General features: G+C 42.5%; 1 protein-coding gene across 2 annotated transcripts in view; it reads left to right on the forward strand.

The window, feature by feature from the left end:
* FBLN1 (fibulin 1) overlaps positions 1-26979 on the forward strand; it is a 114809-nt gene that overhangs the window by 62796 nt on the left and 25034 nt on the right. The window contains exons 15-16 of one of the 2 annotated variants that reach the window (XM_006127754.4): positions 11348-11490; positions 14362-14493. In XM_006127754.4, the coding sequence (XP_006127816.1) occupies positions 11348-11490; positions 14362-14493 (275 nt within the window). Of the gene's footprint in view, positions 1-4963; positions 5409-11347; positions 11491-14361; positions 14494-26979 lie in introns of those variants that run through there. The other variant, XM_006127755.4, reaches the window with a different exon arrangement.

Raw genomic sequence — 26979 nt, forward strand, 5'->3', positions numbered from 1 at the left:
TTCACCGAGTATTCCTAAATCTCTGACTGCCAGAATCTAGGATTGGATGACAGGGGATGACATTCAATAAATTGTCCTATTCCCTGGATTATCTGTGAAAGCCCTGGCACTTGTCACTGTTAGAAAGGCAGGATACTGGGCTAGATGAACCACTGATCTGGCCCAGTAGTATGGTCATTCTTATGTTCTTAAGTAAGTTCTCTAGTGAACACAGAGTGGCAGATATCGAAGAACCCAAGTTATTTCAACTAAGGCTGGTATAAATATTCTTTCAAACTCTCCTGCACCCAAACAAACAAGCAAAATTTTTTGAGACTTATACTATTTAGTATTGTTTTGAGCTGAGTCTGCCCCACTTGGTCAAACCATGCTCAATGGCTGATGACTCTTCGGACTCAACTAGTGAAGACATGAGGAACAGCAACATGCTTGTGTAGAGGTCTCTTAACATGCTTCTATTGAATGCAGAGATTGAGATGCACCATACAAACACACAGCTCCGTCTGAGTACTGCAGCGGGCATCTGGCTGTAGCAGTAGGTCCTTCATTCAGCATAGTGATATGGGTTCTATTGTGGAATAAATTACAGAATCATAGATTTATTTCTGAGTTCAAAGCCTGGTGTTGAAAAGGATCTAGGTACTCTCATCAATTCATATACAGTACTTCACTCTTTTCATTGTAATTCTATACGTTTCCTTCATATCAAGTGAAAGCCAGACTCAGAAACTAAAAATAGCATAATTTCTTTTCTAACATAGTCCTTGATATAGAATGCTTTTTATTTCCTTAAAAATGAAGCTTCATTATTGTTTGGCAGTGAGTTTTTTTCTTTAAAGAACCAATATAAATATTTTGCACATAAAAACAAAGGCCTCAGTAAGACTTTGTGGTCAATGTTAAGTTGAGCAATATCATTTAAAACTAAAACAAATCTGAAACAGTGATCTAAAGTAATTATGAGTGGATCCAGGAATAAGTTATAGCAATATTTTAATAATTGTGTGTATATTTTTTCAGGACCATGCATCTAATGTAATTGCCATGGTTTGAAGGAATTAAAAAGAGCTATTCAGAACTGCTCCACTTGTAGGCAGTTTATTTTTACTCTGCTACACCAATTTTAATATTCTTTCATATCCAGATCCCTCTCCTCCTCCCACCCTTCCTTTTAAAAAGGTTCTTTAGTGCTTTTACCCACATTGACACTTTACTGATAGCAAGATTCAATAACGCTATGGCCAGCTAATCCATAGTGCAATACCACAGAGTTGGACCTACACCTTTGGTCTTCGTCTGCTCGTTTGCTTGCACTGGGTTGCAAAATTCCCTACTGTATGATTTGCTTCTACCCGCAGAAGGGAAGAATTTAACATTGGGTCTAGAGAGTACATTGAGATTTAGATACTCATTGTTTATTGCTATAGTGGGGCATGACCCCAGCTTGAACTCTGGTCCTTTGAATGCAATAATATTTGCTAACTATCCTTTGCGGTTATTTGATGGAACAGTTAGTACACATTCACTAAACCCACAGTGAAGTGTGCGCTATGTATGGTGGAGCACCAGACTATAAGAAAAAAGGTCATGAATTTTAAATAATTCTAACTTCGTAACCACAGACATATGTCTCCACTAATAATTTATCCGAATCAGCAGAATGTCCTTTTTTGCATCTTAAGAAGCTTTTTTATTTTACTTGAACTATTATTTTAAAGCTCATTTTGACTTTAGCAGAAGAGTGGATCATCTCTATTTTTCTGTGTGTGCGTGCATGTGTAAATGCTTCCAAAAAGCCATCAGTATGAAGGAAAATTTTCTATGATTTCATTTTGACCTTTCTAACAACAGCATTTCAAAAATAAAAAATTCCATGGTTAAATGCCATAAATTTTCTTAAGTAGAATTAACTGTGGCTGTGGAAAAATACAAATTGTGTATATATATATATAGCTTAAATATCATAAGAGCAGTCACAATTAGGCCTCTACTTATGCCTGTTCTTTACACATGTGAATAAGATTAAGTATGTGCAGGTTCTGCCACTAACCTGTTGGATGATCTTGACCAAATCACTTTCCCCTCCCTGCCTCGGTTTACCCACACAATGGGGATTCTGGTACAATGGGGATGATGATACTGACTTCCTTTTGAGCTCCAAAGACGAAAAGTTTTCCATAAGAGCTAGGTATTATTATTGAGTCTTTGAGGATTCAGGTCTTCGATTTAATTAAACACGCTTTGTTCTGTAGGTTAGTAGTCCATTGTGAGCATGATTATATATACTGTGTGTTCAGGCAGGAACTCCAAGTGCTATTGATCTTGCTTTTAAAAACTGGTTAATCTGCCAACAGCATTCAATGTGCATACACTCAAAGGACCCTAGAATGCAGGAGGCCACCTCACATTGGCAATGTGCAAAAGAGCCTAGTATGGTTTGCTCAGAGATTTATTATTTACATAATCTAGACACAGTAGTCTAGTAGTTGCATGAGGGTAGAAGAAATGGAGTAGGTGCTCTCTTACCAAACATTCAGTGGGACGTGGCAGAAAGCAAATCATGTTTCTGTGCCTGAGCAAATCTTCAGAGAACACCCTTCCAAACAACATTTTTCACAAATAAAGAAGTTCTTATCAGTTGTGGAAGCATACACAGAACATGACTTGCATGTTTTGATGGTAACACAATGGGTTAACTTAATAAACAAAAAACCCCAAAACCTGGATTTCATTTTCTTGTTGAATTTAGCAAATGTCACATATAATTTTACGTGATGAATGGCTGTGTATAAGATGAGCCTGAATTTTACTTCTGTGTCTGAACAACCCCAAACTCAATGGAAGTAAACTATCCAGAACAGAATATTATGTCTGTCCCCTAACTCTATAGCGGTCTGGAACAAAATCCTGGATCCAGACATCCTGGGACATGGGGCAGTTCAGATCCAGAGCTGAATTTAGTGGTTTGAGTCTTTAGTCTGAATTTCAAATAAACCTTCATTTTAAGTGAATATCTATTGCTATAAATACAGTTCATGAGCTCACAAGATTCTAATGAACATGTAAACAAACTATGATGTTCCCCATTAGTTATGAATGTTAATGTGCATCCCCGTCTGTCATATTTTACAAGAGAAGCTTCACTTATTTCAATAGTCGAAAGGAAGGAGATTGCTGCTTTTGCAGGAAGCATGACTTGCAGTGCTCCAGATGTGTCTAGGGCAGCCAATCTTTTCCCACCCTGACTGACCAGCATGTTGTTGTATGCATGATTGGTCCTGATTGGCAGATTCAGTTGAATGGATTTGTTGATATGGTGTGGTATGGAGGCTGGGAATTGGAGGGGAAGAAAAACAGCAGTCAGCAAGTAGCTGGGAGACTACTAGCAACATATTTCCTTGAGTGTGAGGCTTATTGGTCTAGGCTGGAGAAACCAGGTTATTAGCTCAAATTTTCAGTGCTTTTTTATACTGTGTTGATCCAGTTCTCTCGGTTACACAGGGTAGCACTGATCATGCTACTAGGATCTGGAAGAAGTTCCTTTTCATAATAAATTGGTGAAATTGTCAGGGTTAAAGTAGAAACTCTTTCTCTGCACTGGCATGGGGTTAATGGACATGATCTTGGATGCTTCCAACTTTTGAAACTTTGGGGTTTTCCTTCAGCATGGGGAAACCTTAAAAGAGTCTGGTTTTCAGAGAGTGAATACTCTGTGCTTTCATAAAAACAGGGATCTATAAGGTATCTCAGGCTGGGCACCCTGAATTCACTAGTCACTTGAGGAAAATACAGGCTATTGATTGGCAGACATGAGACCATAAAAATAATCTACTTTTTCTGAAAAAAGCTAAGCTCTGTTAAAGAGGATCTTAGACAACTGCAGGCTAAGTTCTGATAACGTTTTACACATGCTAAGATATCAGGTTCCTTTCTAATTTAGCATATCAGCAGGAATGGCAGGTTTGTGTAATTTTTGGTGGTGTTCAGAATGGGTCCAAGCCCTGCCCCGCCCCCCCCCCCCCCCAGCCCACACACACATCCCCCCTCTCGTGTAAAGATCGGGGTATAAGGGCTTTGGCTTTAGAGAGGCACTAGAGGGTTTGGGATGTGGGAACGGCTCAGGCTGGGACACAGGGTTGCCGTGCAGGGGTGTATGGATGGCAGTTTGAGTGTGGGAGGAGCTCAAGGCTTGGGCAGCGGGTTGGGACTGGGGGTATGTGGGGGCTCTGTCTATTAGTGCTGGCTCTGGGATGAGGCTGGGCCTGGGATGAGGCATTCAAACTTTGGGCTTCAGCAGGCAGGCTGCCCCCAGGGCTGGGGCCAGAGAGGAGTATTCTCCCTACCCTACATCTTACTCTTCCCCCTCCCAGCACTCACCCAAACCCCAGAAAGAGTCCTCTTTGAGGCACTGCCCTGTGCCTCCTCCCTCTGCAGACACACAAGTCAGCCTGTTGCGGGCCACACTCCCTTACAGCCAGGCAGCAGCAGCCGGTGAGGGCATGCAGAGGGCCCAGGGCAGCTGTCTGTTGCCCAGCTTGACCGCCTGCTACCCAGAGGTCCGGTGATGGAGGGAGGCGGTATGCGGGGGCCAGCAGGTGGGTTTGGATGTGCTCTGGGGGAGGCATGCAGGGGCAGCAGGCAGGGCCAGAGGAGAGACCCAGCCCTGACATTGGTAGAGCCTGGGCACTAGAAGCCCATACAATTTGCTGCCCCTGCATGTCAGTGGGTACAAGGAAAGGGCAACTTTTCTAGAATTGGTTAAACTCTCTTCTAAAACCAGAAATTACAAGCACATAATTAATGAATATCTGTTTGCCTTATGATTTAGCCAGTGATACTGGAGAATGGATACAATACACAAGTCAGCATATCTGCTCTCACCCCCACTGCCCCTCCTTTGCTACTACGCTTGCCAACTGTATGTTAATCCTCCTCTTGTCTTGTGTTCTCACTTTTCTTGCAGTCGCTGTGAGCGCTTGCCTTGTAATGAAAATAAGGAGTGCCAGAGCCTGCCTTTGAGAATAACCTCCTATCACCTCTCTTTTCCTACCAACATTCAAGTGCCCACCGACATTTTCCGCATGGGCCCTTCCAATGCTGTCCCTGGGGATAAAATTCTGCTGTCCATCATCAGCGGGAACGAGGAGGGTTTTTTCACCACAAAAAAAGTGAATAACTACAGTGGTATTGTGGTCATGAAGCGGCAAATCACAGAGCCCAGAGACCTTCTTTTGACCATTCAAATGCAACTTTTCCGCCATGGAAGTGTCAACACATTTATTGCCAAACTTTTTGTCTTTGTCTCTGCACAGCTTTGATCCCTAACATGCAGGCATCGGTGGCTGTTTCCTCCCTCTGGCAGTGGCTTTTTTAAAAATCAGTTTTAATAAAGTTTTAACGTCAATTCATCTGTTGCATGCTGCACGTGCAATTTATTTATTATTGTCATCGTTCTTCACTTTTCTCCATCACTTAACATCTCACTTTGGGCAGTGTTTCTTATATATGGTATACATGATTATATAAGGGGCAAAATATATGTTCATAGAAGACATTTAGCATAACCTCTACCCACAAAGAATTGAAAACATGAATAACTTTTGTATAGCAGTGTAATTAGAACTTTTCTGATGGTGCAGACTGATACCTCGGGTTTCAGAACTCACTGGTGATTTGGGGTACTTCTATGTTAAGGTTGCCCAAGTTGGAACATCCCTAAGGCATTTTCAAAGAATAGATGGCTAACATGGTTTGAAACTCAAAACCCTTTAAGGTGCCTCAAGTTATTCACTGAGAAACTGAGTCAGGTTTGAAAATGTAGGACCTTATTCCCAGCATAGCTCTAATGAAGCTAATAAGTCTGATGTAAACTCACTGAGAATCTGGCCCTTAATTTTGTAATACAAAAGTAAAACCCTGAAATGAAAGTGGGGAAAATAGCAACAATCTCATAATTGCATTTAGTTAGTAGCAAAAAGGGAGCACCTCCCTTCTCAGGTGGTTATATTCTGAAGCATCCCTAGTAGGGATGTTTTATTGGGTTCCATGTCAATTTTCTCTTTCTCTGATTTCCAGATCAAAGCTGATAAAAATTACAAGTTTAAATTCAAGAGTTTGGGGTTCTTCTTACGGGCAACCCTGAAAAGTAAACCTGGATTCTGAAGGTCAAATCCAATTCCTTTCCAGTTCTGTATTATCACCAATAATGAAAAGGATGCAAGTGGAACTCATTTGATATTTCTGCTGGTGCACGAGCCTGTAGGGATTCTAGTTCACACTCTAGTCATTGTACTGACTCTGCCGTGCTAGCAAGAATAAAATTTTAAATGTGCAGACATGGGGGATTTGTCTATATATTTTAATATGAATGCTCAGAGTCCATGGCCTTGCATTATCCCTGGCCTATCTAGCTTGTTCCTGCCAGGAATAATCTATGTGACCATAAAATAATCCATTGCCTTGTAAAATTACAGACAACATGGATCCAGCAGTAAGCAGAGAACTTGGGACCTCTGATACCAGCGAAACAACCTTTAAGTAATTGAGCTAAAGTAGTAGCTCATATGAGTAAGTTGTAGTTTTTATATCCCCAGTGTGAGCCAATGACTAGATGAAGACATGGTCACAACATTTAGCCAGTGTATTACTTGATTCCTCAAGGAAAGCATATTCTAAATGGCCCACAGAAGATCAAGTTCCATCAGGTATGCCAGTTCATAATGAGTCTGTCACCACATAATTATAAAGGTGCCAGTGGGGATAGAATCCAAACAATACATACTGAAAGCACTAGCCTGTATTACTTAAGCTAAAGGAGTTTCTAACCCTTATGATGATGTGTGGCAGCTCCATGTATGTGGTTACAAGCTCATTACCTGGGCTTCTCTCCATGTGCCCATAGCCTACTCAGCCAGAGACACAAAAATAAGATTGGTTCTGCAGCATTAATATATACTTCCCTTGGGAGAGGAGGGAGGGAAAGCAAGACAGTGCAAGATTCTGGCCCAAAGTACTGTAAAACACTACCGCGTACTATCATTTTGTTGGTGTTCGTGTGCATTGAGCAAATAATTTAGGAACACAGTGGCTAGATCTAATTGTATTAGAAGCTTGCATATTTCAACAGTGCTATATAGTTATGTATACCTTAAAGTTCCAAATTAACTGATGCTCTTTCCGGACAAGAATGAAATGCAGTTTTCTGGCCTGAGGAACTTGCATTTTAAATAAGACAATGTAAAGCAAAATGACAACCTAAGTAAAAAAGGGTAACTTTGCAAGGGGGCATGATTTGTAAAATAATGAGAGCAACTGAATTTTTCTTTATTTTTATTTTATTTTTGAACATGCATTAAGGAAGTTATAGATAGCATTGGAATTGAAATTTCTGATAGAAGGCAAGCCCCCGCTCCTCAAAAAAGGAAAGGATTTAAAGGAGCAAAGATCTTGTCACACAAGATGGCATCTGTTCCGGAGTTAGCGGCCATCATGGAAGGAGACACAAGTAGGGGAGATACGCACAAATTGCTCAGCAAAGCCTAAGCTTAAGTGCAGGAGAATATGAGACTGACATAACTAGAATGTAGTCAGAGCAGTGTGCAGCTTACAAGGTGAAGATGAGGAGCCTGAACTAGATCCTGAAAGAAAAAAGGTTGTCTCCAAAGGTACTGGAGGACAGAGGTGGAGTGGTTGGATCAACAGAGCATGGTGGTGTTGACAGCTGTGGTTTGGACATACTATGGCAGTGAGCAGAGCCATCAGGAGAAAGGAGATCAGAGTTGGGAATTGTTAGGGTAGTGCCAATGTGTGAGACAGCCAAAGTCTGAACCTGAGTTTTACCAATGAGGACAGAGAAAAAAGGAAAGCAGCAGAGTGTAGAGCCATAGCATGATAAGGTTATAAGGGGCCACAAGGGACATCTAGTTTAACCATCTGCCAATATGCAGAGTTTGTGTCTAAACCATTCAGCCTTTTTCTGAAAACCTCCAGGAAAGGAGTTTTCACAACCTCCCTAGGGGGTCTTTTCCTTTGTCCTACTGTTTTTCCTGAGGTTTAATCTAAAGTTGCTATAGAGTGAACCCACTGCCTCTTGTCCTACCTTCCGTGGACAGAGAGAACAACTTTTCTCCATCTTTTTTATGGCAGCTCTTCAAGTATTTGAAGATCACTATTATGTCTCCCTTCAATCTCTTCTTTTCCAGACTAAACATAACCAGTTCCTTCAGCCTTTGTTCAGAGGGCTTCCATTCCATCTCTTTGATCATCTTTGTCAGTTGCCTCTGTGTCCTTTCCAGTAGCTCTACCTCCTTTCTATACATTGGTGACCAAAATTGGACACAGTAGTTCAGGTGAGGCCTATCCAGCACTGAGCCAAAGGGTACTATCACCTCCCAGGATTTGCATGCTAAGCCTCTGTTAATGCAACCCAAAATTGCATTTAATTTTTTTTCAATGAGTGCAGAGAAAGATTGATACACTCATAGCTTCTCATGCCAGAAGCAACCACTGTGGCAATCTAATGTGACTTCCTGCATAACACAGTCCAGAAAATGTTCCCAAAATAATTAGTGTTTGGAAAAATATTCAGTTTTGATTTACAATTGCCAGTGATTGAGAATCCAACACAACCTTTGGTAAGTTGTTTCATTGGTTAATTACCCTCATTGTGAAAAATACACTCCTTGTGCTATTGGAAGTAAAGCCAGACTGACCTAGTCAGCATGATTCCAACCATGCAGGTTTTTGAGGGAAAAGACCATCTATATATGTTATGTAATAAACCTCTAAAAATTACCTGATACAGCTTTTTCACACATCATCACAATTTAAGATCTGATATTTCCTCTTCCACACGTAGATAACTGTTATTACTCCTTGGAAATATGGGAATTATTCCTCTCCTGTGTATATATGCATGTGTAGTAACTAACTCTGATGAGCATGAACTTATTTTAAACTTGGCATTGTTTTCATCCTATGTGATCAGTATAATTTTGAGAGGGAAAAAGTAGTAAGCATTTTTTAGGTAGCTGACTGTTTTTCTTATCATGAGCCTTTGCAACTGACCACATGGAAATCATGCTATGTGTGTGTGAGGGAGTGGGGGGAAGTTATGCATCCATGAGCACTAACTACTAAATATATTTTATTTTTCATAGTCTTAAATTCCTTATATATAATGCTAAAAAGAGAGAAATTACCCTATTCCTTTTATGATGTTTGCTAACATGGTCTGATATAGCCTGGGTACTACATTGTGTAACTTAGCAGGCCCTTAGCCTGAAGTCATCAGTATTAAATAACTGGAAGTTCCTTATTCTCAACATAGAAGCAAGCTAGTTTGTGACAAGTTCAAGAATAAGGATATGGGATTTGTCATTACTGGGCCAGACTTCTGTTCCCTCGAGTCCAGAATTAACATTCAAAAGTGGTCAGATGTTTCAAGCAGAAGGCACTTTCATTCTGTCCTATCACTTATCTAGGAAAATCATTCAATGTTGAACGTGGGTAGGAGGTGGAAAATTGGAATTCCTTCCTGATCCAGGGAGTGATAATCCTAAAGCAGGAATCTTAATTAAGCATAATGGGCTAGATCTTCAAATGGTGTAAATCACTATAGCTCCACTGTCTTCAGTGGGGCTGCACCAAATTATATCTGCTGAGCATACACTTTCCTTAATATTACTTATTTCTTTCCTTAGTGTTCTGCTTTACACATAGTCAGCACATGCAGCATTGCTTGCTTTATTGAGTAAGCATGGGAAGAATTTGAAAAGAACAGAAATATTTTGTTTCTAACAGTGTCTAACAAAATAAAATGCAGGACAATGTAGCACTTTAAAGACTAACAAGATGGTTTATTAGATGATGAGCTTTCGTGGGCCAGACCCACTTCCTCAGATCAAATAGTGGAAGAAAATAGTCACAACCATATATACCAAAGGATACAATTAAAAAAATGAACACATTTTGCTTCAGCTACCCCAGACTAACACGGCTACATTTCTATCACTATTCTAACAAAATAAAAATTTAATTTAAAAAAAAAATTATTTAATTTTTATTTTTTTCTGTTCTGTGCGAGGTTTTCCCTTTAAATCTTTTAGTCTCCCTTCCTCACATAGAAATCCTGAGACTACGAACTTTTCTTTTCTGCTTGGAAATCTGAAGAAATGGGCAGGTCAAAATTAAGATCACTTATAGGGCTTAGGGAAAGTCTCACTGAAAGTCCCAGTGCAACCCTTTTATCTCCAGAGAACAGAGACAGGGTATTGTGTGAAGTTCTTATACCCAAAAGCTACGTCTATACTGCGCATTGTTGCACAAAAAGAAATGCAAATGAGGTGTGGGGATGAATATTGCCACACCTCATTTGCATACCTAATGAGCCGCCATTTTTGCACAAGGGGGTTTTGCGTAAGAAGGAGCTGTTTACACTACTCCTTGCACAAAAAAACCCCCTCTTACACAGGAGTCGTTCTTCCTGAAATTAAGCGGCAGAATGGCTCCTGTGCAAGAGGGGTTTTTGTGCAAGAAGGAGCAGTGTAGATAGCTCCTTCTTGCGCAAAACCCCCTTCCAGAAAATGGCAGCTCATTAGGTATGCAAATGAGGCACTGCGATATTCATCCCCTTGCCTCATTTGCATATCTTCTTGCGCAACAATGTGCAGTATAGACGTAGCCCAAGTGACTTTTAAGTTCACTCTAGTTGGACAAGAGTGAGAAGTAGTTTAATTTAGACTTGCATGTAGGAATGGGTAGCTGGTGGTGATTTGTGAACTGACCCTAACCCTTTTCTTACACCAACGGTACGTCTACACTGTGGGGGGTTTCTGAAATATTGGAGGTATCCCGGAAAAACTCTGCCACGTCCAAGGAATGTGTTTGCTCTTCCACTTTTTTCTGTGGAAGAGCAAACACGCTCTTTTGGGGAGCCCTGTACCCAGAGAAACTCATCTAGACTGGGTCAAATGGTGGAAAAGCCTATTCCAGAAAAGCGATCGGAAAAAGCTATAGTGTAGACCTAGCCCAAGTGAGAATCTGGCCCTGAACTTACGGTCTTTGTGTGTTTGTGTAGCTATCTTTCATGGATCTCTCTTATGCTGGGTTTCTCCCATTGCAACTAGTAAGTCCTGAAACTTAGAGATCCAGTCTTGAGGTTTTCCCTGTGCAACTCTCAGTCAAGACAGATTATTCCAGAATACTGTAGTTTTGATGATTTTCACGGGACTGAGCTGGAGAGGAATAATGAATACTTGTATCCACTGAAGCTTTTAGTTCTCCATCTAGAAAAATAGACTCATTTTCATGGTTAATCTTTTCATGGTTAATTTTTTTCCCTTCTTAGAGTTGGACTTGAAAGGACAGATACTATTCGCTGCATTAAATCTTGCCGGCCAAATGATGTCAGCTGTGTGTTGGATCCAGTCCACACAATTTCCCACACAGTCATTTCATTACCCACATTCAAAGAATTTACTAAACCTGAAGGTAAGTGTTCCTTGTTCCAGTTAACAGTGTATAATTTTTTTTAAACAAAATCTCCTGGAAATCCTTGCTTAAAGCCAGAATAACTATCAGTACAGTAAAATGTTTGCACAGTCCCAAATTCTATCATTTATTCCTTCACAGTTATTTATTACTATTTGTGTTATTGTAGAGCCTGAGATCCCTAGTCATAAATCAGGAGTTTATGCCTTTGTGGGGGCAAAAATCATTCTGAGCTCAGACACACCCAGGTTCCAGTTTAGGAGAATATTTGAACCTGAATCTTCATGTGTATTATGTCCACTGTGCACAACTCTGGCTATGAAAGGGGCATGGAGATGGAAAAATGTTTTAAATTCCGTTTGAGATTATAGACTTAAATAAACTAAGGAAATCTGGAAGAGAACAGTGTGGGATTCAGAGAATGTTGGGAGGAAGGTATTTTCAAAAGCACCAGTGAGATTAGACTCAAAGTCTCATTGAAAGCCAGTCTACTTTGTGTACTCCAGTCACTTGAACCCTTTAAAAAAAAATCCACCTTCCATCTTTAGGCCATTGGCTGGATTTGAAACTAAGTTTTCCATCTAAGCCAGAGTCTTTGCACTTTAGTGGGGAACATTGGGGAAGCTTGTGCTTCTGTGGCTTGTGTGATATTTATGGGTCGTCTGTACTTTGCCTTTCATGAGTGTAATATTCAGTTTCAGCTCTTAAAAATATTACTCACTAAGGCTGTGTCCAGACTCAGGGGTTTTTTCGAAAAAAGTAGCCTTTTTTCGAAAAAACCTCACCTGCGTCCAGACTCAAGCCGCGTTCTTTCGAAATTAAATCGAAAGAACGTGGCTTTTCTTTCGATGGCGGTAAACCTCATTTCACGAGGAAGAACGCCTTCTTTTGAAAGTTCCTCTTTCGAAAGAAGGCGTTCTTCAATGTAAATAGGGCTTCTTCGAAAGAGAGCATCCAGACTCACTGGATGCTTTCTTTAGAAAAAGCAAGCCGCTTTTTCGAAAGTTCAACGTGCAGTCTAGACGCTCTCTTTCGAAAGAGGCTCTTTCGAAAGTATCTTTCGAAAGAGCCTCTTTCGAAAGAGGCTTGCAGTCTAGACATAGCCTAAGGGCCAAATGTTGAGCTTTGTGTACAGCTCCTGTTGATTTCACTGGAAAGAACTTACAACTCCGTGGTAGAATTTTGCCTTCAGTAACATTGATGTGGAAGATGCACATTTGTGTGAGGTCAAGGCTTTCACTGAACTAATCTATATTAAGAAACTTCAGGGTTCCTTGCTCACTTCCTACCAAATAAGATTTTTCTCCAAATATGCCAGTATGTCTGATCTCAGTAAAAGACCTGTGCACAGTCGTTGGAGTTTCTCTGGGTATATCTGCATTGCAACACTATTTCGAAATAACTAGCGCTATTCCGAAACAACTTAGTCCATGTCTACACAGCAGGCAGTTATTTTGAAATAGTGTCAAAATACTGTCAAGCTGGGGGACTTCTTACTGTGACTCCTGTAACCCTTGTATGAGGAATAAGGGAAGTCAGAGGAAGAGTGCCCTATTTAGAAAAAAGTGCTGTGTAGACGCTCCCTATTTTGAAATAAGCTATTTCAAAATAAGATAGGCAATTGACATAACTTGAGCTAAGCCCTTCAATGTAGACACACCCTCTTAGAGCTCTAGCAGATTTAATCACTATTGATGATCCTTATTTCTCAATGTCAGTTTTATCACCTATTTTCAGAGCCTCTGTTACATAGGTGTCCCTAGGAAGAGCAGAGCCTTCTGGGGTTTTTCCAGTGTCTTGCACTGAGAGACTTTAGAACAGATCCAATCACTGGAAAAGCTTCTGGAAAAACTGCAGAATCCTAAAACAAAATTGTTGCATCTGAGAGATGTTTTTTAAATTAATTTTTATGCTCCCATTTGAGATCAGAGCCAGAATCTCAGCCCTGGCAGTGCTGCTTCAGTGGAAAGTACTAAGAGCTGCTCTAAAGGAGAAGCTGGGGGCTCATACTCACAGAAATTCTGTGCTACCTGTTCCCCAACCTTCCATTTAGAAGATAAGAGGGAGTGGGTCCGGAGCATGGTACACAGCCTGCCCAATTCTTAGCTAGCACAGTGGTTCTCATGGGACTGCTGCAGCCATCATAATTTCTTAGACCACACTTAAGGCTGCTGTGTTTCCACCAAAGAGAATCTTCTCAGCATACACCACTGGCACCCTTTTCCGGAAATGCTTAAAACGGAACAGTTTTTCCATTATAAGTATTTCCGGAAAAGCACATCTACATTGGCAGGATGCTTTTCCGGAAAAGCACTTTTTCCGGAAAAGCATCCGTGCCAATGTAGACCTGCTTTTCCGCAAAAAAGCCCCGATCGTCATTTTCGCGATCAGGGCTTTTTTGCGGAAAAGACTACTGTGCTGTCTACACTGGTTCTTTTCCAGAACAGTTTTTCCGGAAAAGGACTTTTGCTCGAACGGGAGCAGCATATTTTTTCCGGAAAAACAATGACGATTTTACATTAGATCATCATTGCTTTTCCGGAAAAGCAAGCGGCCAGTGTAGACAGCTCGCAGCTTATTCTGGAAAAGCGGCTGCTTTTCCAGAATAAGTGGCCCAGTGTAGACACAGCCCATAAGTTTAGTGGGTCCCGGAGGCATTGCGCTATACTCATTCCCTAGCTGAGGGAGCAGTTTATGGTCATCTTCATGTTTGAGTGATGATTGACATTTAGATTGATCTTGTGCTTTCACTGTGGGCCTTTTGATTGTGATAGCTTGGGATAGTAAGCTAGGGAGAAATAGGGAAGCATTTTGCCAGCCCCCACGATGGTTATTACTCTTTAACACATTTTGTGATGCTTCTGTTCACAGAGATTATTTTCCTTCGTGCCATAACACCCGTCTTACCAAACAACCAGGCAGAGATCATGTTTGAAATAACAGAAGGAAATCTAAGGGATTCCTTTGATATTATCAAGCGTTACATGGACAGCATGACAGTGGGTGAGTACAGTGGGTGCATATAGTGTTTTCTATGTACAGAATGTGTTCTTTTTCTTCCCAGTAATATTAGATGATATAAGTCAAAATGGGAAAAGGAGTGTGTCTGAGGTACCCCTCAGCCTGTATCAGTGACGGTTTGATATTCAACCTGTCTGGTCCGATAGGGTTCATCTGATGTGATTTTACAGACTTTGGCCTCAGCATAAATGTGGGGACATATTTAAATATAAATCAACTGAGAAATGGATCTAATTACAGATGTAAATGTCACCTTTAAAACTATTGTAACTCAAGCAATTAGAAGTACACCATACAGCATTTCAATGGTAAAATTTCTGGAGTTGCTGCTGCTGCTTCTATTTTTTAATTGATTTTACTGTTTAAATAGTACAGTAACAATTATTGGTGAATGTATTGGTTCAGTGGCAAGGTTCCTCCCCCTCTGGGAGGCCAGTCTACATCACTACATCTCAGCATGTCACCTGTGTGATGGGGAATTAGCGGCTCAGCAAGAGTCTGCAGCTTGGGCCTGTATTCAGGGCTGAGGAGCAATGACAGGTAGCCCAGGCCTTCAGGTAGGGCAGGGCAAGAAAGGTCGATGGCTCAGGCTGGTGTTCAGAGTTTAGCAGCAAGTGGTATAGGCATCCTGGCCTCATCAGATGGCCAACAAGTGGTGGCTCTGGGGATAACCCACTCCATGCGCCCCAGGACAGGGCCCTAACAGATATGCCAAAGGGTCAGCAGAGATCCAGACTGCAACACATTGACCTTTGCTCCAGCAGTGCTGCCCCTGGTTCACTTCCTATCTCCCCCTATGGGCATATCTAGTCCTGAAGAGGGTTGTTCAAATCATCTGGGTAGAAGACCTGTGGTAGTGCTGGCAACTCCTCCACAGTCAGGCTGTCGTACAGTTCTGGCAGCTTTGACCAGTCCTTAGCTCCTCAGAAGCCAGCAGCAGCCTTCCATCTTGGGAGCAAGCAGAAGGCATCTGTCTCCTCTGGCGGCTAAAGCCCAACTGAGCTGTCAGACCTGCTTTTTATACTTTGTGTCCCGTTCACCCAGCAGGAGGGGTGAGTATAGCTAGAGTTGCCAGATGATTTCAACAAAAATACCGGACACACTTGACATTACATCACAATCTACATTACATCTTATTTAGAAAATACTGGACATTTATATTTTCTCAATTTGTTTCCTGAACAGAAAGCTCAAATATTGGACTGTCCGGTTCAAAACCAGACACCTGGCAACCCTAGATATAGCCTCTCCCCTCCCCCCGAAAGCTGCAGGAGGGGTTCCTCCCTCTGGTCCCTGAGATCCCATTCCACCTCACTACAGTGAATAATAGTTGTTAATCATGTAACTATGGGGTACTTCACTGAAGTTGTAACTGTTTCAACTTTGATTGGCAGGTCAAATTTATTTTGTTACGACTTCATAACAGTAAAATGCATAAGCAGGCAGAGAGATTGCTTGCTAGCAGGTCTCAAACTGTGCTGCTGTCTTTTGAGGGTCTGTCAGTTAGGCATATTCAAGTAAATTCCTGCATGTCTTGCAGCTTTTTGGCCTGTATTAGAGAGGTCCATAGAACCATTTGGCTTAGAAAGGACTTGTACATAGGACACAAAGAAACTCACAGGATCAGGTTACGCCCTGAAGCATGGAATCTGAAGTAAGAGATTTGCTTGGCTTTGTCTTTGTCTTTGCATACACATATGCAAACAAAAGAACATTTTCCCACAATAATTTCTGTTTAGTATGTGCATTTTACACGCTCTGCCCATCTTTATCTATGTGCTTTTGAAGAAGAGTCTCCTTAAGTGGGTGGGTAAAATCCTTACTTTATTTTTTACATCTGAAAATGTTGATGTAGAATAGTTCTTATGAGGCACTATATTTAGCCTGATCTCTAGGTGGCACTGCTGTATTTCAGAAATGTGACAATAAGGTATTAGCAATGTCTAAGTATTTATATTACTGCAAAATCAAGTCATTAGGTTTGTATTTCATTCTATATCAAAGAGAAGTATGCATCTGAATGCTAAGAGAGGCTTAAAATATTATAAGTTTCAGGCATTGGTTTGATTCTTTAAAAAAAAAAAAAACATTATCAAGATCACTGTAGCTACAGTAGTTTTCTTCCATTGCATTTGTTCTTATCTGAAAAAAATAATACCATGCATGGAATTATGACTGGCCATGACACTTGCAAGAGGGAACAATAGGACTTAAAGAAAATGGCACTTAACTAAATAAGCTGACTACATATTTTATAATATGTAGGAGAAGGATGGTCTTGCACACAAATCTAAGAATCAGTTGACCTAATCTACATACCCAGCTGCTCAGGAAACTTTCTGGCTGACGTTTATCTTCTTTGCTCCTACACTACCTTGCAGAGGTGGTGAGGCTTAATCAATTCTTATATGTAAGAACACTTTGAAGTTAATGCAGACAGAGCTACAAGGGTGCAAAGTGTCATTGTGTATTTAATGTTCTGGATGGATTCGGTTTACATTGCTGAATGGCAATTCAGGGCTTGAATAGTGGGAGCAGGAACGGGACCCCATTTTGCAAATTTCCACTTAAAAACAACGATGAACTAAACTATCTGCCCTTCTTTCAAACTATTTTCATAGGTATCAATTGGAAATTAGAGATGGCCATAACTCTAATTCTAGAAAAAAATGATGAAAAGTTCAGAGGGAAAAAGCCGTGTAGTTTACATGAAGGGATAGGGATTCAGGCCACTAGTTTGGATGCATGAAATCAAGGACACAGATTGGTGCTGTTAGCAGCAACTCCACTGCTCATATTATATTTTTTAATTTTAATATCTCCCAGAAGTGTTCGAGGAATAATGCCTTTTGTTGACAGAGTTCTGTCGACAGAAGGCGTTATTGCATCTACACTGTCCTTTGCGTCTACACTCTCAAGCCGGTTTGTTGACAGAACTGGATGCAGTCTAGACGCTCTTTGTCAACAGAAGCTTTGTCGACAAAAACCTGTAGTCTAGACGTACCCTATGATGGCAAATTTCAGTCTGTTGTAGGCTCTTCAGAAGAAGTGGGTCTACAGGAGAGCTTTTAAAAAGGAACAGTACTAGCTTGATGGACTAGATCAGGGAAGGTGTGGAAGATAGCAGGGAGATGGTTGTTGATAGAGAGAGACAGAGAAGGTCTGTCTAGACTACAGGGTTTTTTTTTTTAAAAAAAAAGTGGCTTTTTTTTAAAAAAAAACTTCCCCTACATCTAGACTGCTGCCGCGTTCTTTCGATAGTAAATCAAAAGAACGTGGCAGTTTTTTTGACTGCGGAAAACCTAATTTTATGAGGAAGAACACCTTTTTTCGAAAGTGCACTATGTAATGCAAACTGTGTATCTTTCAAAAAAGCCTCTTTCAAAAGAGGCTTGCAGTCTAGATGTAGCCTAAGAGACAACATCAGATGAGTAGAGAAGATTTATATAGACCCAGAAGACAATGGCACAAAACCTGAAGAAAGTTGCCACAGGTTCCCTTGGGTACCTGAAGTGTGCTACAGGTGAGTGAAAGCAGAAAGCCTGCAAGGAATGGAAGATGGGTGGATCAGCAAGGAAATTATCTCTTGAAGCTCAGAAAGTTTATGAATAAAGTGAAAACTGGCAAAAACCAAGCAGATGGACCTGCAAAGGGAATTAAAACGAATAGAAAAAGATTCTTTAGCAGTATATATAAAAAGAAAACAAGGAAAGAAGTGGAATCACTAAGCACTGAGGATGGGGTATAAATTACAGGTAATTGAGACATGACCCAATACCTAAACCAGGGGTGGCCAACCCGTTAGAGACGAAGAGCCAAAATAGTGGTGTATAGAGCACGAAGAGCCACATACCGGGGGGAGGGCAGGGGAGCTGTTGAGCCAAAAAAACTCCCCAAAAAAACCCATGCCGCGCCAGGGAAAAATAGGTGCCAGTACACTGTCCTGGGGCATACCATCACAAAAAAAACACTGGGAAGGGTGAGAGGTACAAGCTGTGGGAGGGAATTTGGGTGCAGGAGGAAGTAGAGAAGAGGATGCTGACTCAGGGAGGGGGCTCCAGGCTGGAGAGTGTTGGTTAGGGGGAGGGTTGGGGTGCTGAGCAAGCCGCAGGCTTGTGGCTGTGAGGGTGCAGGAATTTGGGCTGGGGTGCATGAGGGGCTCAGGGCAGGGAGTATGATGGGCTCAGGACACAGATTTGCAGATGGTGCTAGAGTGTTGTGTCAGAAGACTGGGGATGTGGGGGTGCAAGAGTTTGGGGATGTGAGTGGCTCAGGACAGGGGGTTCCAGTGTATGATAGGCTCAGGTTTAGAGTCTGGGGGGTGCAGAAGTGTTATGATGTTGCGGCCAGATGGGGGCTTGGCCCCAATTGAGGGCTTGTTGGTCAGGCTTCATTTTTAAATAAAATATTATGTCAACACAAAATGTTTCAGTGTTGTCTTTGAGAGGGGCGAGGAACCTGTTTTGAGTCAGGTTCACTGACCCACAGAAAAGTTAGTCGGGGCCACGCAAGTGAGATGCAAAAAAACCTAAACCCCCCCAAGCCTCTCTAATGTGGCCCCAACTGTGCTGGTGGGGCAGGGTGCCCATGGGAGAGGTCTGGCCAGGGGGAAGGGACAGACAACTGGGGCCAGTAGCCAGCGTGCTCGCTGCTCTTCCCCTCCCCTTCCCCGGCACCCCCTGCTCTAATCCAATCTCCTCCCCTTCCCCAGAGCCAGGCACATTTCCCCGCCCCAACCCAATCCCCAGCCTAATTCTTGGGTTGCGGAGCTGCCGCTACAGCCATGCATGTCTCTTTCCAGGTGCTGGGGTGCATGCACTGAGTGGGGAGCCTTGAGATGTGCTGCCTGGGATGCTGTGTGCCCCCCGCCCCCCAACCCAATCCCTCTCCCTTCCACCAGACTAGAGCAGGCATACCCTCCACCTCGCTCTAACCTAATTCTTGGGTTCTGGAGCCGCCACTACAGACACATGTCTCCCTCCAGGTGACGCGCATGCACCGAGCTGCCAGCCCACCGTGCGCACCCTCCCCCCCAACCTTATGCTCGGGTCCCGGAGCCAGAGCTGTGCCACCGCCGCTACTACTGCCACGCTCATCTGGGATGCCATGAGCATCCCCCACCCAATCCCCCTCCCTTCCCTTGCCCTTCTCCAGAGCCAGGCATCTCCCTGCCCGTTCTAACCCAATTCCCCTCCCCCACTAACTTTATGCCCAGGTCCCGGAGCCGCTGCTGGTGCCACTGCCGCACCCAGAGCAGCTGCCACTGCCTGTGCTCAGCAGCTGGCTACTAGCACGTGCAGGCCGGAACGCTGAGTGCAACCCAGCCTGCACATGCAGGATATGACGCAGTGTGCTGGGGGCCGCAAGTGGAACGGCACGGGCTGTGAGCAGGCATGCAGCTCACAGCAGCCCAGCCATGAAAGTGGATGACCTGAGCAGTTCTGTGGTTCTGTCCCGGTTCCATCAGGAGCTGCAGTTTTTTTCATGTGGGTTGGCCACCCCTGACCTAAACAATTATTTTGCTTCAGTTTTTAAACAAGACTAATGAAGAGTTTATGGGTAATGGGAGGGTGGCAAATGGAAATGAGATTATGGAAGTAGAAGTTACCATATCTGAACGGGAAGTCAGATTCAAAGAGCTTAATTTGGCTAAATTCAGCGGGCCCAGATAATCTCCATTCAAGAATATTAAAGAACTGGCACATAAAATTACAGGACCAGTAACAAAGATTTTTAATGAATACATAAACTTGAGGGTCATGCCCAATGCCTAGAGAATTGCTAATATAGTATCTATTTTAAAGAAAGGGTAAAAAAAGTGATCCAGGAAACTACAAAACCATTAATTTAATCTCAATTGACATTGAAAACTGGAGTACTAGAAATGGGATAAATGTAATATTGCAAAGTGCATTTAGGGGCTAACAAGAAGAATTTTTGCTATAAGATGGGAATTTATCAGTTGGAAGCAATAGAGGAAGAGAAGGACCTCAGTGTATTGGTTGACCACAGGATGATTTTGGGTACGTCTAGACTACATGGCTCCGTCGACAGAGCCATGTAAAATAGTTTACTTGGCATAGTCAAAGAAGCGGGGATTTAAATAATCCCCGCTTCATTACAGTAAAAATGGCCGCTGCGCTGTGTCAACGGAGCCATGTAGTCTAGATGTACCCTATGAGCTGTTCCTGTGATGTGGCCATGAAAAAGTCCTTGGAATCACGGGAGAGGAATTTCCAGTAGAGGCAGGGAAGTGTTAGTGCTGTTGTACAAAGTAGTGGTGACACCTCATTTGGAATACTGTGGCGCAGTTCTAGTGTCCCATGTTTATAAATGCAAACTCAGAGAGCTTGACCTGTTTACTTAAGAAAAAGAAGGTTGAGGGGAGATGTGATTACACTGTATGAATACTTGAGTGGGATAAATACCATAGAAGGAGAGGCATTATTTATGTTAAGAACCAGTGTGGACAGAAGAATAAATAGATATAAACTGTCTATCGACAAATTTAGGCTACGTATACACTACAAAGAAGTCGGAAAAAGATATGCAAATTAAGAACCTCAATTTGCGTATCTTTTTCTGCTTTTCTTCCGAAAGAGGCTTTTCTGGCATTTGGCCTGTCTACACGGAGCCAAATGTTGGGAAAAAACCCTCTTTCGTAACATCCCTTCTTCCTCATAAAATGGGGTTTATAGGAATGCTGAAAAAATGTCTGCTTTTCTGATTTTTTTTTTTTTTTTCAAAAAAGTAGACATGTTCCTTGGATGCGGCAGAGCTTTTCCAAGATACCCCCCATATCCTGGAAAAGCTTTGTAGTCTAGACGTACCCTTAGATTTGAAAATAAAGGAAGGTTTCTAACTATCAGAGGAGTGAAATTCTGGAGAGCCCTTCCAAGGGGAACAGCGAGGGAGAAGGTGGGGCGGGGGGGGGGGGGGGAATCTAACTGGCTTCAAAACTAAGCTTTTTAAATGTCTGGAGTTGAGGGTTTGAAGAAGTTGCCAATAATTGTCATGTAGCTTAATTGCAACTGCTAGCAGCAAGTATCCTCACCAACTTGTGATGGGACACTCTATGGGACGGTCTCTTGAGTTACTGCGGAGAATTCTTTCCCAGCTTTCTGGCTGGTTGGTCTTGTCCACATTCTCAGGATCTAATTGACTGAAGGAAGGAATTTTCTTATGGGACAGATTGGCAGAGACCCTGAGAAGTTTCTCCTTACTCTGCAGCTCACTTGCAAATTTAAGTTAGTGTAAATAATGCATTCTCTGAAGCTTAAAGTGTTTAAATCATTATTTGAGAACTTGAATAACTCAACCAGAGGTTTTAGGTCTATTAGAGGAGTGGGTGAGTGAGATTCTGTGGCCTGCAATGTGCAGGAGGTCAGACTAGATAATCATTAAGGTCCCTTCTAACCATCATGTATGAGAAGGTTAAAATAATCAATATCTGAGAAGACCTGCAGGAGAGTTTTCCTTGGGTAAATAAAATGAAACAGATGGATCTCAAAAATGCTATTTATGAAGATGTTATTGCACACTGGTAAAGGAACAGAGAGGAGCTAGTGATGAGCTCGAGGTTAAATCCAGAGTTACAGGGAGATGTGGAACAAAGAAGGCGTGGGATCAGGTGTTCAGTTTTAGCCATTGTGAGTGTAAGTTGAACACGTGAGACTCATTAGGATTCAGGACTGGATGGAGAGTGACCAGTCAGGTGGTAGATTTGTGAATCATCACTGTGTGGGCATTGGTAGCTTAAGCTGTATGAATGAATGCCTGGAGACAAGAGATAATATAATATATAGACACAGAAAAAAGGAGTTTAGGGAGGAAAGTGCCCTGAGGGGTGACAAAGGGGGTGAGTTTGAAGCACAGACCCTGAAAATTGGTTAGCAGGAAGTTATCCAGACCTTGCTGAGAATGATTTAAATGGAATGTAAAGGAAGGAATGTAAAAATGGTGTGGGATTCCTACCTCCAGATATGGTTAGAACCTCAGTTTTGCATGGAATCCTAGAGACATTGATAACAATACTAAATCACTTTGGAGAGGGGTGGAAAGAAGTGTAGACCAACTTTGTTTTTTAAAGCCTTTTCCAGACTTTTGGCTGCATACCTCTTTAACCAGCTGTCAGTAAATGATGAAGAATATGTTAATATCCTATTAATGCCTGAGGTATTATAGGGTACTATAAAGCTCTTTCCTCAGCTATTCATTCATTTTCTTAGCTATGTATAATACCACTTGTAGTCAGAAAAGCTGGTAAATTTCAGGAAGACTTTTTAGAGTTCTTAATGTAGCTCAGAACAATACTGTTTGATATGTTACTGCTGTTAGCAAAAGCTTTCCAGAAATAAATAACTTACAGAATTTCAATTTATTAGTTCATGTGTAGTAGTAGAGATTTTTTGGGAAGGTGGGATTCGTATTTGAATATCCAGATTTCAGTAAACAATCTGATAGCAGGAAGCTAATCGGTACTGATTTTGCAAATATGTACTATTGTCGGTGGCACTAAATGTTGGCCTACAGATATAAAGGCATTATATTTTTCCTAAGTTCTACAATTTTGTAATTGTACAAATGTAGGGCTGGCTAGTAAGGGACCTCAAGAAATAAATATATACTAGATCCAACTTGAAAAATGTGTTAAAAATATAGGTTTCTGGTATTACCAATAGATCTAGGAGTAAGAGGAGACTGGGCATCCAATGTGACACCTTATGATATCTTGATGCTTGATTAGTTCAGGAACAGCAAATAATATGATACCTATAACACAAGCTTCTGTGCTTTACAAACAAAAGGTGTGATTCTCCTCTCATGCCCCTGTTGCCCCCAAGTAACTCCCTTGATCTCAGTTGAGTAACTCTTGATTTACTATATTTTGACTTGACGAGGTCTTTCACATTCTACTATATTGTATGCCATGTCTTTTTGAGCCGTAATGTAAGGTTCACATCCCTTGTGGATATAACTAACCTGTGCATATACCAGTGTCATCATTATTCCGATTAAGTATATTTAGCAAGGGTATAATGTGGGAGCAGAGGCTTTAAAAAAGAAAAAAAAAGGAAAAACTGAACAGAATGAGTGGCATAAAAGATACTGGGTTTTGGTGGCTGATTAAGAAGCCCTGCCTTAATACACTTGTAGTTCTATCACTTGCCAGAGTTGTGGCTATAATTTTTTCTTATCTGCACACTAATCTGTGTGTGGTGTAAAATCGGCACCCCCATTGTACAAACAACAATCTTTCTTGAGCTCCTTTCATTGGCCAAATTGAGCCCAAGTGTAAGCAGTTTCTCTTATTGAAATCAAGGGGAATTGGGCCAGTTATACCAAGGAATACATTTGGCATTCTCTCTTTGGACACAACTACAAACAATAAATACAAATAAATATCCATCATTCATATATGTGACAAAGCTCCAGCTATGCCCCATGGGCCCTGCACTTCTAGGCAGTTATTATATGCCTCAGAGGCTTGCTCAGACCCTACACGCTGCCGCTTGTCTTTTATAGAGGCCAGAGTCATAGCTTACTGAGCCAGTCTCATCACTGGCAAAGTCAAAGGATTGGGGGGAGACTCCTCCATAACCCTGGGTCTCTTTTTTCCAGGCTCATTCTTTTTAGTGGAGTGGGAAGGGTTGGGGGAACCCAGACCTGCCCACTAGTCTGGGTTCCAGCCCAGGGACCCTAACCAGTGGCAACTGACAGGGTTTTTCCTATAGCCCCAATACAGCAGCCTTCTCTCTTGACCGCTTCCCTGGTACCCAACTGTATAATTCCTTTCTCAGCAAAACACTTCTTCCTCTCAGTCCATCATTCTTTTCCTTCCCCCTCCCTTTCCTGAGGGGAAACCTTTTAAAGTAACCAAGCAGGCCTTAATTGGCTGCAGGTGTCTGATTAGCCTGTTTCTTCAGGTAAGCTTGAAATTAGCCTCAGGTACTTGCTTGCCTTGATTATATGGCTGCAGCCCGTGGCAGTTTATTCAGGAAACAGTAAAGCATTCACCCAGCTCCCAGTATGTCTACCCCCACCAAACTATTGTAGCCAGCTGCCCTGGATCTATCACATAGGCTGCATCTAGACTGGCATGATATTGCAAAAATACTTTTAACAGAAAAGTTTTTCCGTTAAAAGTATTTCCGCAAAAGCGAGTCTAGATTGGCACTGATGCTTTTGCGCAAAAAGTGTTTTTGCGCAAAAGCATCTGTGGCCAGTCTAGACGCGATTTTGCGCAAGAAAGCCCCGATCACCATTTTAGCCATCGGGGCTTTTTTGCGCAAAACAGTTCTTCCCTGTCTACACTGGCCCTCTTGCGCAAGTATTCTTGCACAAGAGCGCTTTTTCCTGAGCGGGAGCGTGAAAGTATTTGTGCAAGAAGCACTGATTTTGTACATTACAAAGTCAGTGCTCTTGAGCAAATTCAAGCGGCCAGTGTAGACAGCTGGCAAGTTTTTGCGCAAAAGTGCCTGCTTTTGTGCAAAATCTTGCCAGTCTAGACACACCCATAGAGTATAACTAGCATAATACAACAATGAACGTCTTGCAATACAAAACTTCAGCAGTCTGGCCATCTACAACCAGCCTATAAAGCAATGATGTAATTCAACAGATTTTTAGAAGGGGTTATGCACCATATACGAAGGAAGATGCAGGGTGTGGGGCACCGCTGACTCCCTAGGGTGCCCACAAATCTGCAAGGCACGCCTCAGCCTTGTGAGCAACAGTTTGTGAGGCCCAGCCCGGGGTCAGGGCCGGCGGGTGGACAGACAAGGGGTTTATACAAATAGTCAATAGTTGACAATTTAAGTCACAGTCCTGAGTCAGGGTGACAAGGGTCTATCACCGGTTGTTCAGCGATTACAGCTCTGGGTAGGCCCCAGCCCGGCAGGGGGTCAGGTCTCCTCACTCTGGGAGAGCCAACAAACGCAGGGTTTTTCCCCACAGGGGGGAACCTGCCACCCAAAAGGAGGGATGGCAAGGGGAGGAGGGGACATGGGCCCTTCCTACTCCACTGCATCCCAGCCCAGGGCCCTGGTCGGTGGTGATCCAGGCCGTTTAACGCCAACGAGGTCGAGGGTCAGCGGGGGTCCAGCACTGCCCATCCGACCTCCATGTCCTCAGCCGCCCTGAGGTCGGCTCTCCCTGGGCTGCTTTCCAACCCGCCTGGCGAGCCTACTAGATTGTGGCAACGGTCCGGTGGATCCTCGGGCAACAGCAGGGCTGGCAAGGGGTCCATGGGCTCCAGTTCAGGCAGGGCTCCAGGTGGGCCAGCCCAGTTGTTGCTGCCTGGCGAGGGTCCCAGCAGGGTCAGTGTGGGTTCGGGCAGCAGCCAGTGTCTCTGCAGTCCAGGCCAGGGCTCCGGGATTGGCAGGAGTCCAGGCAGCCCAACCCACTCCTCGGGCTGGGGGCAGTGTGGACGAGGCCTTTGCTGTGGGAGCCGGGACCAAGCATCTGCTCAGCTCGGCTTCCTGGCTCTGACTGAGCCATGGCCCAGACCCGCCCTCTGGCTTCCTGTGAGTGGGGCTAGGTGTGGCTGGACCCGCTCACCAAAAGGTCATAAAGGGTGCTTCCTCTTCTGGGTCAGTGGGTGGCCATGTTCTGTGCCAGTCTCATAACAGCATCCAAGCTTGCTTCCTTCACAGGAACAATTTGTCAGTAAGTAATCTCATTTTTGCATTTTGTATGTCTTAGTGCACAAATGAGAACAGGTTACCTGGAAACCATTTTGTAGGTTGGATGCTAGATTCATTATCTGAACTTGCCCTGTCAGATGATTTAATAACTACCCTACTCAGTAGTCAAAATCATTTCACCTGCACCCCCAAAATGTGTAAAGTTGTAAATGAGCAAGAAATACTAGTAAAGGAACTGAATGTTCATTCTGTATAAGAAAAATGGTGACTGCAATTTTCTTGCAAGAATTTTCTTGCTCAAGCAAATTCTGATCTGATGTCAAGTTTCACTCCAGTGCTTTGTACAGTAGCTAGTTAATGAAATCTTCGTCATTGATCTATATCCCACTTTATCCCGCACCTAGAAGATGTAGTGCACCACAAAAACATTAGTATGTCATCCTCTGTTAAAGTTTTCATAAAACTAGCAGACAAATCCATCTTACTGTTGATGATCTGGGAATTGCAAAAGGCTGCCTGCTTGGGGAAAACTGAAGGAACTGATACTGAGCATAGGAACTTTCACCATTGCTGTCAGTCACTAGATCAAATGTATGGTATGATATGCTCTATTAATTTTTAAATAATGTACTGAGATGTAGCACTCCAGATCATGTATATGAGGAAACATGGCCATATCTGGAGTTTCACACATTAGAAAAATATATACCAGAATGATATCAGAATATAGCATTGCCACTGACTGTATACACTCAGCAATGTGAAGTACTTTTGCCCTGTTTGCAAAAGTACTTCGGATGCTTTTCAGCTGAGGATTTAAAAG

The sequence above is a fragment of the Pelodiscus sinensis genome, chromosome 1, assembly GCF_049634645.1.
Source record: "Pelodiscus sinensis isolate JC-2024 chromosome 1, ASM4963464v1, whole genome shotgun sequence".
Classification (NCBI taxonomy): domain Eukaryota; kingdom Metazoa; phylum Chordata; order Testudines; family Trionychidae; genus Pelodiscus; species Pelodiscus sinensis.